The 12,730-nt window shown below is 52.8% G+C and overlaps 1 protein-coding gene across 2 annotated transcripts; it reads left to right on the top strand.

Moving 5' to 3' along the window:
* The first annotated feature begins 526 nt into the window (after nt 1-526).
* Nucleotides 527-10,489, top strand: RRM2 (ribonucleotide reductase regulatory subunit M2). Of its 2 annotated transcripts, none has more exons than XM_021087850.2 (11): nt 527-746; nt 2,535-2,673; nt 2,766-2,840; nt 3,194-3,337; nt 3,600-3,716; nt 4,223-4,356; nt 6,371-6,465; nt 6,577-6,710; nt 8,073-8,177; nt 8,269-8,382; nt 8,474-10,489. In XM_021087850.2, exons 2-11 carry the CDS (start codon nt 2,575-2,577, stop codon nt 8,624-8,626), a joined length of 1,170 nt encoding a protein of 389 aa, XP_020943509.1. In that variant the 5' UTR covers nt 527-746; nt 2,535-2,574; the 3' UTR covers nt 8,627-10,489. The 2 variants fall into 2 exon arrangements, with proteins under 2 accessions (XP_020943509.1, XP_084876104.1); XM_085019978.1 differs by having other exon boundaries at nt 527-982.
* Nucleotides 10,490-12,730: the final 2,241 nt, after the last annotated feature.

Raw genomic sequence — 12,730 nt, 5'->3', positions numbered from 1 at the left:
AACCCACATCCTCATGGATACTAGTCGTTACTGCTGAGTCACAAGGGGAACTCCGAAAACATTATTAACAAAAATTGGGAGAGGAAAGTTCTAGCTGGGCAGTTTTAGGAACCGTATAACCTTGGACATTCTCCTTGCCTCTCAGACCTTGATCTCAAGAGAACCTCACACTGTCCTTTGCATTTTAAGTGTTAATCACGTGGTCCAGGGGCCCAGGGGCTGTGGAGTTACCGACGTCAGTGTCATTACCAGCGCGGTGTCCCGTATATAGGTGATGAGTGCTGGGGTAGGGTGAGGCGCCTCTTAAGAGGCCACCAAACCCGCCCGCCCTAGATGCTAAAAGTACAACTTCTCCCCGCGCGACCGCAGGACCGGAAGCGGGGGCGGGGCTTACGGTGGCCTGGCGTGGGATCCCGAAGGCTCGAATGAGCGCCTCCTCTCGGAGGTTGGGGGCGGAGTCTCTGTCCTACTGGCCAATCGTGGAGCAGCTGTCAAACAGGCGCAGAGGGAAGCCAGGAAGATTCCTGGTCAGATTCCAGCGCCCGGCCCTAGGCAGCAGCGGAGGGCGCTCTCTCTTCCGGGGAATGGGCCGCCACGTCCCGCCCGGCCTTTTCCTCTCCGGGACCCAGGCGAGAGAGGAGGCCCTGCCTACCAGAAGCCAGGCCCCGCTGCCTCCTCCCGGCTTGACCTCCCCGCAGAGTCACGTAGCCTTCTGCCCCTGCTTCCTCCTTTGTAAAGCGAGAGCGGTAAAAACCCGACCTGGGGGGGAGGGGATGGGACCTCCCAAATGACTCAGAGGTGGGAGGAGGTGAAGGAGAGGATGGCGACTTTTCCCCCTGCCTCGTGGCAGTTCAACCGAAAAAGAAGTCACGGTTTCTGGCTAGTTCACCGAGTTATACTTTATGGTTCCTGTACACACGGAATATAACAGGAGCTAAAAAGCACATGGTGCCTGGAACAGCAACCCAAAGGAGGACTTCAGGTATTAATTACCCGACATTGAGGATTAGAGAAGGACAGAGAATCACTGATAATTGCGATCGTTTTATGGTGGCTGATAAAACCATCACACCTCTATCAATAAAAATATCCATTTTCTGAAAGTGCATGCTGAAGTAAGGGGAAATCGACAATGTCTGTGAGCTGCTTTAAAACAGATAGACCAGAGTCTTAGTTGTTTTGTCTAAGAGATGCGAAGCTCTTTTTTTTTGCTTTTTAGGGCCGTACCCGTGGCATATGGAGGGTCCCAGGCCAGGGGTCTAATTGGAGCTGCTGCAGCTGCCGGCCGACACCACAGCCACAGCAACGCAGGATCCAAGCCACGTCTGGGGACCTACACCACAGCTCATCGCAGCGCCAGATCCTTACCCTACTGAGCGAGGCCAGGGATCGAACCCGTGTCCTTATGGATACTAGTCGGGTTCGTTACCAGGGAGCCACGATGGGAACTCCTTAACACTGCTTCCTCTGCAATCATTTCTTGAATTTTGCCACATTCAGGGCAAAATCTATGGCAAATCTGAAAGATCATGTACAAAGTAAAATGGACACTTTTACTTAGTTCGAATCCCCCCCTCCCCCATGGAGGTTTTCAACCCCCTCTCCAGGATCTTGGATGCCCAATAAGCAGTACATGAATTTCTAGTTCTTCAAGCACACACTGGACTCTTTCCCAGGAGGTTTTGCTTAGTTTGCCATTTTTAAAACAATATTGACACAGAGGACAGTGGTCTGAAAGCAGACACGATTTCAGCGGGAAACTGCACCAAAGGCCCTTCCTGTTAATGTGAAGGTTTCCAAAGAGCTTCCCATTTTACATGAATGGTCTCACTTAATCCTCTCATTTTCTTAGGAATCCCACAGGTTAGGTAGAGCTACCAGCGCACCAATTCTTTAAGTCGGGTGACCTGTCCTAGTGACACAGCAACTGCACCCCGGGACTCTGAAGCCAGCGGCCCTAAATGCTAGGCGCCACGGTCCCCGCTGAGCACCCCACACCTCAGGGACCTTGTACCCCTCCCCCAAGTACACGTATGTAAATCGTCGCAGCCATGGCGCTTCCCTCGCTGCCGGGGCCGTTTTACTGGCCTTTGCACCAACCTCATTTGCAAAACCTCTCGCCCAGAACCGCGAAACCGGTCCGAGAGACGTTTTCGGAGAGGTGGGGCTCTGTGGGGTGGGGTGTCAGCTCCCGCTCTCCGGCGCCTGGCGGGCTCCAATCGCGTTGTTTCATTCAATCCCAAACCGTCCGGCCCCAGCGAGTGCCCGCGCGCGCCAGGCCACCGAGACGCGCAGGGGCTGCAGCCTTTGTCCAGTGGGGCCCTCGGGGAGCCGGGCAGTGGCTCCCCCTGCCCACCCGGCGGCCCCCGGAGGCCTGGGAGGGGTCGGTCCCGAGGGTCCCCGGCGGGCAGGGGCGGCCTGAGATCCCGCGCGGCGCTTGAATCGCGAGGGGCGTGGCCAGCGGCGGCTCCGCCCAATGAGCGCTCAGGATGCTTTAAATTCCCCTGCGGGCCGGGCTGGGGCTCGCATCCCAGGACCTGCGCCTTCGCCTCACCTGCCCCTCCGCGCGTCGCCATGCTCTCCGTCCGCGTCCCTCTCGCCACCATCGCCGACCCGCAGCAGCTCCAGCTCTCGCCCCTGAAAGGGCTCAGCCTGGCGGACAAGGAGAACACTGTGAGCGCGCGGGCGCGGGGGCCGGGGGTCGGGACGGGGCGGTGGGGTCCTGTGGGACGCGGGCGGGCCCCTCACCACGCGTCTCCCTGCAGCCCCCGACCCTCAGCGGGACCCGCGTGCTGGCCAGCAAGACCGCCAGGAGGATCTTCCAGGAGCCCGCCGAGCCGGTGCGTAGGCGAACGGGGGGCGCCCGGAGAGGGGGCGCTGCAGGAAGGCGGAGCCGGGAGGAGCCTGCGCTTGGCGCCAAAGCCTCATTGTCTCCTTTCAAAGCCTGCCCCCACCCACCCGGGCCCGCTCTCCTTTCCCGCCAAGTCTCTTCCCGATCATTCACCCAGGGGGGGCATGGCCTATTTCCCCACATATAGTCCTGCTGTTTCGTGTATAGGCCACATACCTGACAGCGACCCTAGATTCAACCCCATGAAATTCCCGATCATTGGGTGTACGTGACCTGACTGGAAAAATGACAATTTCATCGTCTGCCCGCTCCTTAATGTTTTCACTGCTTTCCCCCCGACAGAACCCTAAGCTCTCGGCCCCCAGCGTGGAGGACGAGCCGCTCCTGAGAGAAAACCCCCGGCGCTTTGTCATCTTTCCTATAGAATACCATGACATCTGGCAGATGTATAAGAAGGCAGAGGCTTCCTTCTGGACAGCTGAGGAGGTAACTCCGTCCAGAACCCGGGAGACTTAAAGGAGTGCCCCTTACTCTAGGGGAAGACCCCTGCCCAGAGGCGGTTAGACTAGGCTGGTCTGAAAGAGGCTTGGCTTGGCTTTGCCTCTTGTTCCCAGTGGGGCCCACTGCGGGTGTCCTCCCTGGTGAGGGCTATACACTCACCAAGAGATGCTAACAGGCTGGAAGTGTAAGAGTTGTGCATGTGTCACGTCCAGCCCTCTTGAACCCCCTGTGAATGTCTCGACCTCAGGTGGACCTCTCCAAGGACATTCAGCACTGGGAGACCCTGAAGCCGGAGGAGAGATATTTTATTTCACATGTCCTGGCTTTCTTCGCAGCAAGTGATGGCATCGTGAATGAAAACTTGGTGAGTCATTGTCGTGTCCATTTCCACCCCAGCCCTGCCGCCCTCAAAAGTCACTTCAAGACTTGAGAGAGGACAAATTGACAAAGTATCTTTCCTCATCTTTTAAATTTTTCCCATACTGCATGTATATATATCTGGAAGCTAGTATATCTGTTACATGGCATTTCTTGTTCTATAATATATACTTGGCTTATTTCTTCCTGATGGTATTTCCCCCCCCCAATTATGTAGAGAAGCTCAATGACAATGGTAAGCAGTAGTCATAGGTATACCACTCTTGCAGCTATTGGCTCTCCTTTTTGGGGCTTTGCTGTTTTAATAATTTGGTTGCCTATGTCTTGTTGAGTGGATCCTTCTTGCAATGAATTCAAAAAGAATGATCTGCTCTTTTTATGTATAGAAACAAACCTTATAATGGTACAAAAGAGTGGCTGTGAGGCCACCAGGGTTCCTTGAGTTGCTGCTGGTTGGTTTCCCTTGAGCTGAATTTTGCGTTTCACCACTAGGTGGAGCGGTTTAGCCAAGAAGTTCAGATTACCGAAGCTCGTTGTTTCTATGGCTTCCAAATTGCCATGGAAAACATACATTCTGAAATGTATAGCCTCCTCATCGACACTTACATCAAAGATTCCAAAGAAAGGTGAGTATTTGGGGGATAGATCATCATGTTCAGGACTTTCTGGGTGTTACTTTTTGAAATCAGGCAGGCATGGGAAAATGACTCTAAAATGACCAAGTCCAGGAAATTGCTAGCACCTATGGTGATGTCTGCTCTGAAGAAGAGGGTAAATTCACTTTATTAGCCATCATTTAAAAACAAAGATTACTCTATTGTGAGTGCTGGAAGTGTACTCTTGAATGTCCAATCAGTGCCTTCTGGGAGAAAAGGAAAAAAAAATCCCTGTTGACCACAAGCAAAAAACCTAGGTCTGGGAGCTCCCTTGTGGCACAGCGTATTAAGGATGGGACGTTGCCACTGCAGTGGTTTGGGTTGCTGTTGTGGCGCAAGTTCAATCCCTGGTCCGGGAACGTCCACTGCCATGGGTGTGGACCCCATCCCCCCCAAAAAAGGTGGGGTGAAAAAACCCATCTAGGTCTGAGTGTTTTTAGGTCTGGCACATCTGTCAGTCTACATCGTGAGGCTGGGCAGAGAATAATACAAAGTAGAACAGAACTGGCCTCTTAAGGGGCTTATAATATAACATAGAAGATAAGACTAAGTGAGGAATTGCACAGAACTGCAGAGGCAGCCGTGAGCTATGAGGCTAATTTCACACACACTGGTAACAAAGTCTATCCTGGGGGGACATAGAGGTAACCGAGGGTCTGTATTGCATTTTGAATATTGACTGGAGGGAGGGGAACGTTAGAAATGGGCAGTAGCCTTGCTACTAAGGGCAGGTTCAGGACAAGGGCCTGTGTGGGACAGAAGCGGTGAAGCTGGGAGTAGCCTCTTATGTGGGACTTGGAAGAGCGGGAAGAGGGAAGGTGAGCGGTGCCTTGCAAGGCTAGCAGGTTGCAGAAACTTTGGGGCAAAAAGATTTGAACGCGTTTGTAGACAAATGAAAAAAGAAGGTAAAGGTGGGGGGATAATTGGGCTACATGACCGGAAGGGGTAGGATGGGGAAGGCCTGGTGCTTCAGTCACCAGCTGACCCGGGCAGCCGTGGAAAGAGAATGAGAGGAGCCCCATGGGGCTGGTGACCTTGGCTTCAGAAAACAAGGTCATCGGGGCAAGAGGCTGGGGAATCAGTGGACTCCGAAGGTGGACACAGGATAGGCTGGAGGTGGAGGAGGGTCATAAGCTCGGGTGAGTGTAGGGCCAGTGGATGGGGTCTTCGGGCCGGGGATCGATGCTGTAGCACAGCAGGCAGCAATCTCGGGTTGTTTACTTAATTGCCTTTACTGACTATAAATGCATGTGGCATTTGGGGCCCAGATGGCCCCCAATGATAATGATGTGGGGGGGGGACACCTAGTGAGGGGAGATGATGGGTCAGCATTGTTTCAACAGCCCCAGCAGTTCAGATTTTCTCCTTTTATGAATTTAAAAAAGATAGGGCCTGTCAACCTTGGCCTGACCTGGACTTGAAGTAGTTACTTAAGCCAATACAGGCTCTCGGTGTCGTAGACTTGAGTTCTCGTGTTCGTGGATCTTGGGGCTCAACATGAACTAATGAATACCCACGTTTGTACCAACATAAACCAAATGAATGTTGAGATTTTTAAAAACAACACTGGGGGACAGGAGTTCCCATCGTGGCTCAGTGGTTAACGAATCTGACTAGGAACCATGAGGTTGTGGGTTCGATCCCTGGCCTTGCTCAGTGGGTTAAGGATCCGGCGTTGCCGTGCGCTGTGGAGTAGGTCGCAGATGCAGCTCAGATCCTGCATTGCTGTGGCTGTGGTGTAGGCTGGCAGCTCCAGCTCCGATTCAACCCCTAGCCTGGGAACCTCCATATGCTGCGGGAGCGGCCCCAGAAAAGGCAAAAAGACAAAAAAAAAAAAAAAAAAAAAGAGCAGTGGAGGACCAAGCAAACCAGTAAAAAGAAAGTGCCCTTGGAGTCCCGGTGGGCCTTGGTCCCTGAGCTCTTAGCCAGAAGCTTGGGGCAGGAAGTCTTTGCCAGGATGGCTGACGCTCTGTGTGCCTACCAGGGAATTCCTCTTCAATGCCATCGAGACAATGCCTTGCGTAAAGAAGAAGGCAGACTGGGCCTTGCGCTGGATCGGGGACAAGGAGGCGACGTACGGTAAGGAGCCCTCAGCCCCGCTTCGCCGGGAGTTGCATTTTCCGAGTGACGTCACTGGCTTGTTCTTGAGCCCACAGGCCCTCACTGGAAATGTTTTGGGGTTCCCTCTAGGAGAACGGGTCGTAGCCTTTGCCGCCGTGGAAGGCATCTTCTTTTCTGGGTCTTTTGCATCCATATTCTGGCTCAAGAAACGAGGACTGATGCCTGGCCTGACCTTTTCCAACGAACTTATTAGCAGAGATGAGGTGAGTCTCGATCAGATAAGAGGCTAACCTACGCCCCGAAAGCCTGCAAAGCTTGTGTTCTCCGGAGGGATCCCTTTTAGGCACGTGGAACCTGTGGGTTCAACCCTGTGTGTGCTTGGCAGAAAATGAAATGCTTTAGGTGACTTACTGAAATGACTCATATTCTCCGTATGCATAGGTACCCCCCTATAGGGGATGGGCTTTTTATTATTTCTGGTCTTTTGTGTGCTCCTTCTGTCCTTCAAAGTGAGTTGGTGAGCGTCCCGTGAATGAGAGCCCCTGATGGTCTAGCCCAGGGCCCATCAGCGTTACTTGGGGTTCAACGCACCAAGACTGCAGACTTGCTTGAAATTGCATTCTTTTTTGTTTGTTTGTTTGTTTTGTTTTTGTTTTTGTCTTTTTGCCTTCTCTAGGGCCGTTCCCGCGGCATATGGAGGTTCCCAGGCTAGGGGTCGAATTGGAGCTGTAGCCGCCGGCCTACGCCAGAGCCACAGCAAGGGGGGGATCCGAGCCACGTCTGCAACCCACACCATAGCTCACGGCAACGCCGGATGGATCCTTAACCCACTGAGCAAGGCCAGGGACCGAACCTGCAACCTCATGGTTCCTAGTCGGATTTGTTAACCACTGAGCCACGACAGGAACTCCCTGAAATTGTATTCTTGATTTCCAAACGTGAGGTTATAAACCTAGAAACTAACTCACCTCGTGATTTTTTTGCCTTTCCTGCTAGAAGCAGTGGCAACAGCAGGCCACCGGGCTGTAAAAGAAAGGAGGCTCAGGAGTTCCCGTCGTGGCGCAGTGGTTAACGAATCCGACTGGGAACCATGAGGTTGCGGGTTCGGTCCCTGCCCCTGCTCAGTGGGTTAACGATCCGGCGTTGCCGTGAGCTGTGGTGTAGGTTGCAGACGCGGCTCGGATCCCGCGTTGCTGTGGCTCTGGCATAGGCCGGTGGCTACAGCTCCGATTCAACCCCTAGCCTGGGAACCTCCATATGCCGCGGGAGCGGCCCAAGAAATAGCAATAACAACAACAACAACAAAAAGACAAAAGACAAAAAAAAAAAAAGAAAGGAGGCTCAGAGTGCACGTGGTGCCCAGTCCTCGGCCACCACGCAGGGCCACGGGGAGCAGATCTGGGCTTCTGTCCTCTAGGGGGCAGCACGGAGGGCCCTGGGGGGACGAGCATGTCTAGGCCGTGCAGCCGTTGAGTCACCTTCCCTTTGGCCACCGCCCTGCTTTTAGCCCGGGCCTGCACGATGCCTAAGGCCACGGTGGCACGGCCGAAAGCCCGTTTCCTGCCCCGCGTTCCTGGGAGCAGGCAGCCGGCTGGTTTGACGGCGGTCGTCTCCTTCTCTTCCAGGGTTTACACTGCGACTTCGCCTGCCTGATGTTCAAACACCTGTTACACAAGCCTTCGGAGCAGAGAGTGAAAGAAATCATCGTCAACGCCGTGCGGATAGAACAGGTGGGCGCCGGGGGCCGGGGAGGGGTCTGGCGCTCGCTCGGGGGGCTCCCGGGGCTGCCGTTTCACTGAGATGCTGCCCTCGGGTCCCCAGGAGTTCCTCACGGAGGCCCTGCCCGTGAAGCTCATCGGGATGAACTGCACTTTAATGAAACAGTACATCGAGTTCGTGGCAGACAGGCTCATGCTGGAGCTGGGCTTTGGCAAGGTACAGTCGGCGGGGTCGGGCCCCCTGCGCCCCCCGGGTCCTCTCGGCAGCAGGGTGGTCTCTATTTATGTCTTGCTGTGGACCTTTTCAGGTCTTCAGAGTAGAGAATCCCTTTGACTTTATGGAGAATATTTCCCTGGAGGGGAAGACAAACTTCTTTGAGAAGAGAGTAGGCGAGTATCAGAGGATGGGCGTGATGTCAAGTCCGACCGAGAATTCTTTTACCCTGGATGCCGACTTCTAAGGGCGCTGACGAGGCGCTCTCCGTCTGCTGATTTTTTCCCCCCCTTTCTCATCAAAAGAGGAAAAAAAAAAAAAATCAGCTACTCAAACTGTCAGCCAGCTACACCAGGAATTACCCGTAACGTGCATCAGTGGCTGTGTAGCTACCTCAACTCCTGTAAACGCGCGCGGGGTCACCTAGGTTGAAAGCATAGACAAAAGCTACTCGGATGTTTAGGAACGACCTTCTCCGTGTTCGGCTTGGCCGTGCACGACTTCACCCTGGCTCTTAACAGCGCCTCTCTCGGCCTCAAAGTGTGGGGATTAGGTGCGTTGGATCCCCCGGGACCCGACAGGCAACCACCATGAGGCCGAAGGGAGACAGACTCACTGCTTCAGAGCAGATTTTAAAGTTTACTTATGCTTTGTATATAAAACTGGCACTTTACACCCAAATAAACATAGTTTATGCTGTGGGGCCTCAAAACCTTGATTTCACCTAAATATGTTAGTTTCGGCACCAGATCCAAAGTATTCTATTTACCACTAATGGGAGCCAATTCCAAATATGCTGGGTGACCCAAGCAAGTTAAGCCTGTGCAAACCAAGCATGTTATGTTTTATTCTTTCTTTAATGAATTGATGGCGCTTTCTAATTCAGTCCTTTGCACACCGAGCTGTTAGTATCAGCCAGGTGGTGCCACGTAGAACACAGGTGGGTTTTGTGCTAAGAGGAGAGAAGATTCGAACTTGCATCACTAGAGACAAACGATCCAGGCTCACTGCGGGCAACCTGGGTGGGCCTGAGGGGCGGGAGCAATGAATTCCCCACACTGTCTGTCCTCCGGCCTCGAATTAATAGGCAAGATCCTTGAAGAGTCTTCTTTGCTGGGATCTGAAATATTTGCCTGATAAATTGGTTTTCAAGTCATCCTTGAACAAAATGACCCACCTAGGAACTTTCTCCCCCTGAGTGGTAAAACCTGGGCTGAAGTTGCCTCTCCTTAAAGCTGAGTGTTTATTCTGATTTTGTTTCATTTGTGTGTAAGTAGGTACTGTTGACTTAACCATTTGTACTTTCTAAGTTAGAGAATTTTTCTACTATACATGTCTTTTAATATTGTAGCTATAGCTCATACTTTGAAATAATTACCCAGTATTATTTTGCAGTTGAGAATTGAGATATTGTTCAGTGCAATTACTTCTAGGATTTGCCTAAATCTGAGCATCACCTGCTGAATCCCTAAAGTTCAGTAAAAGACTAGTGTTATGCGAGTGATAAATACGCGTTCCACTCAGATGTTAATTTCAGACAAAGGCATGAACTTAGCAGATATGTTTAATAGGGCTAGTTTGAATCCCTCTGTTTTTATGTTCCCTCCCCACCCACCCCCTTCAAAAAAAGCCGAGAAGTGACCACACAACAGGTAATGCACGATGCTCATTCATCCTTGGGCCAAGTTGTTAAAACACGTTGTGTTGTGTGTTGACTGACCCCTGGCCTGTTCTGTTGTCAGTTTTCTTCACTGATTGCATAAATGGTATAATAGTCAATTTAAAATTTTCTGTCATAGGAGGCCCTTTTCTGTCTTTTAAATTATTGTTCCATAGAGTTGATCCAGGTTATATAGTCCTGAAACTCGTGCAACACAAAAATAAAAGACACCCTTTGCCTTGAATTGTCAGGTACAGGTGGGTGCTGGAATCAGATTTTAGAATTCTACCTCCTGTTAGCTGTGTGATGTAAGAATTAGCTTCTGCCAACGAGGATTCGGTTTCTTAATCTGTTTAAAGCGTAACAGATTTTTGTTTAAAGTGTTTCAACATCTTAATATGGAGTACTGCACAAGTGTTAAACGATTTAAATAAAACTATTCTTATGTCAGTCCCTTGATTAAAATTTGCATTCCAATTCAGGAAGGGAAAAAAACACAACTATTTCATAGATACTGAATATGAGTTTGCTTCATATTCGGGGTGGGGGGGTGCTTTCCTCATGCCTGTTCTGGCGCAAAGGTATGTGGGAAACAGGTATACCCGGAAGGCAAGCCTCAGAGCATCCACTGCGCTGGGGTTTGTGGAGCCGCGGTCGAGTGAGTTCCGCTTCCTGCAACCTGCCTGGCTGGGATTTGGCTTTGCTCTCCCTTCTCCCACTGAACCTGGGGGCTGAGGGTGGTCCCTCTTGTCTATAAGGGCCCTCCCGGAGCCATCCCACCTGCCTGCATAAGACCTGTTAGAAGTCACGAGACCTGTCCCCTGGCAAATCAATGTACTGCATATCACCACTTCTCTTGTGCCAACACTCGCTGAGCAAACAGCAGCTACCTTGTCGGGCACTGCCCGTGCCCTTGAGATTTTCTCCAGGAGGATGCTGGATGCCTAACTACAGCCCAGTGTTAGGGATGCAGTTACAGAGCCAAACAGGGAAGGTACTGCAGGGGTTCGAGGATGGGACTGCTTAGGAGCCTGCGGTGACTGCTTTTCCCTGGGGAGGTCGGGGTTGGGGGCGGATCTTACTGATGGTGCTGCTCCTGCTTTGTTGTCTTAAGATCTGTTCCCCGGGGGAGCTACCTGGTGGCTTAGTGGTTAGGGCACTGTCACTGCTTTGGCCTGGGCTCAGTCCCTGGTCTGGGGACTGAGATGGCACATCAAGCCACCCCATGCTGCAGCCAAAAAGAGAAGGATCTTCCCTGCTCCTCCAGTGAAGGAGGATATGCTCGCTTAGAAGGCACGCAGCCCGCAAAGATCCGCCCTCAGGGAGGGGCTGGGGGAGGAGATAAAACCGAGCTGATAGTTGGGGTAGTGTCTCCAGTACTAGTGTGTTCTGCGTCCTGGAGGAGTCGCGGGGAGCTTTGCATGTTGCACCCCAAAGGCACTCGTATCATTCAATTCCCAGTGTCAGGGTCTGGCCCTTGGGTACCTTCCAGGCAGCCATGCTCTAAGGCTCATCAGCTAGCAGGTCAGCCTCCCTGCGGGCAGCCCAGGGCCATGGCCTTTTCTGCCCTCCCCCCCCCCCCCCCCCCCTGCGCGCCAGCTGCCCGTGCTCTAACTCAGACTCCGCCCTCCTGTGCTTCACTCGAGGACCTGCCCCAGGGTTGGTGTGGCCAGACCACCGAGTCCGAATCGCCTCTGGAATTAAAGGCGGGGGCCCCATCCCAGACTTGCTGACTCAGTCTTGGGGTGAAACCAGGGAGCCTGCAGCTTGAACAAGTTCACCTTGGGAGATGCTCACACGGGACGGGCTCCTTATAGGGTCCAAACCAGTGGATTTAATGGTGGGCCCCCCTGTGAGTTTTTAAAAACCCAGTGCCTGGGAGTTCCTGTTGTGGCTCAGCAGGTTAAGAACCCAGCACAGTATCTGCAAAGGTGCGGGTTTGATTCCTGGCCTTGCTCAGTGGGTTAAAGATCCAGCATTGCCACAAGCTGTGGCATAGGTCACAGATGCAGCTCAGATCCTTTGCGGCTGTGGTGTAGACCGGCAGCTGCAGCTCCAGTTTGACTCCTAGCCTGGGAACTTCCATATGCTGCAGGTGTGGCCCTAAAAGGAAAAACAAGACAAAACCCAGTCAATGCCTGGACCCCACTTCTCAGTTTTAATTGGATGTGCTTTCTGATTTGGGCTTGATGCGCCGAGCTCTGGCATGTATTCAGGGGGCAGCTTTCATTACACCTGAGCCCTGGGGTTCTGCTCGCTTGGTGTAGCCAAGCCTGGCTGCAGAGTGCAGAGCTGCGAGAGCCTACCTTTGGCTGCCAGGCACCACCTGGCCTGGTCCAGCCCGAAGTTGGGCTCTCTCTCGCACAGCCGGAACAGGGAACTAGATGGGTGTTTGTAAATGCCATCTGGCCAGGGAGCTGACTGGCTGTTAATAGGATCCATCGCCCTGCCAATGTTAGCTTGGTTCTGAAGATCAGAGTGTGGTTCCAGCAAGACGTCGGGCTAGGGTGCCCTAGAAACCGCCCGCTTCAGACACCTGCGAAGGAGGAATTCCCAGACGCTGGGAACAGCCACTGTGACCTCGGGAGCCTGTGATTGTGCAGCCCCTGGGGTGGTGATTAGCCCCTTAGAGAAATCAGAGGGTGAAGGACCAAACCCGCTGGGATGGGAGGGAGGGACTGGCCCGCCCTA

Source organism: Sus scrofa, chromosome 3, assembly GCF_054392235.1.
Source record: "Sus scrofa isolate SSC_HxYL_T2T_F1_AM1 chromosome 3, Sscrofa_HxYL_maternal_Yorkshire_Landrace_v2.0, whole genome shotgun sequence".
In the NCBI taxonomy this organism is placed as follows: Eukaryota; Metazoa; Chordata; class Mammalia; order Artiodactyla; family Suidae; genus Sus; species Sus scrofa.
This window is presented reverse-complemented; position numbering and strand designations above follow the sequence as displayed.

Coding starts and splice junctions, on each gene's coding strand:
- RRM2 (XM_021087850.2), top strand. CDS start 2,575: ATGCTCTCCGTCCGCGTCCCTCTCGCCACCATCGCCGACCCGCAGCAG. Junction 2,674..2,765: donor TGGCGGACAAGGAGAACACT/GTGAGCGCGCGG, acceptor GTCTCCCTGCAG/CCCCCGACCCTCAGCGGGAC. Junction 3,338..3,599: donor CCTTCTGGACAGCTGAGGAG/GTAACTCCGTCC, acceptor TCTCGACCTCAG/GTGGACCTCTCCAAGGACAT.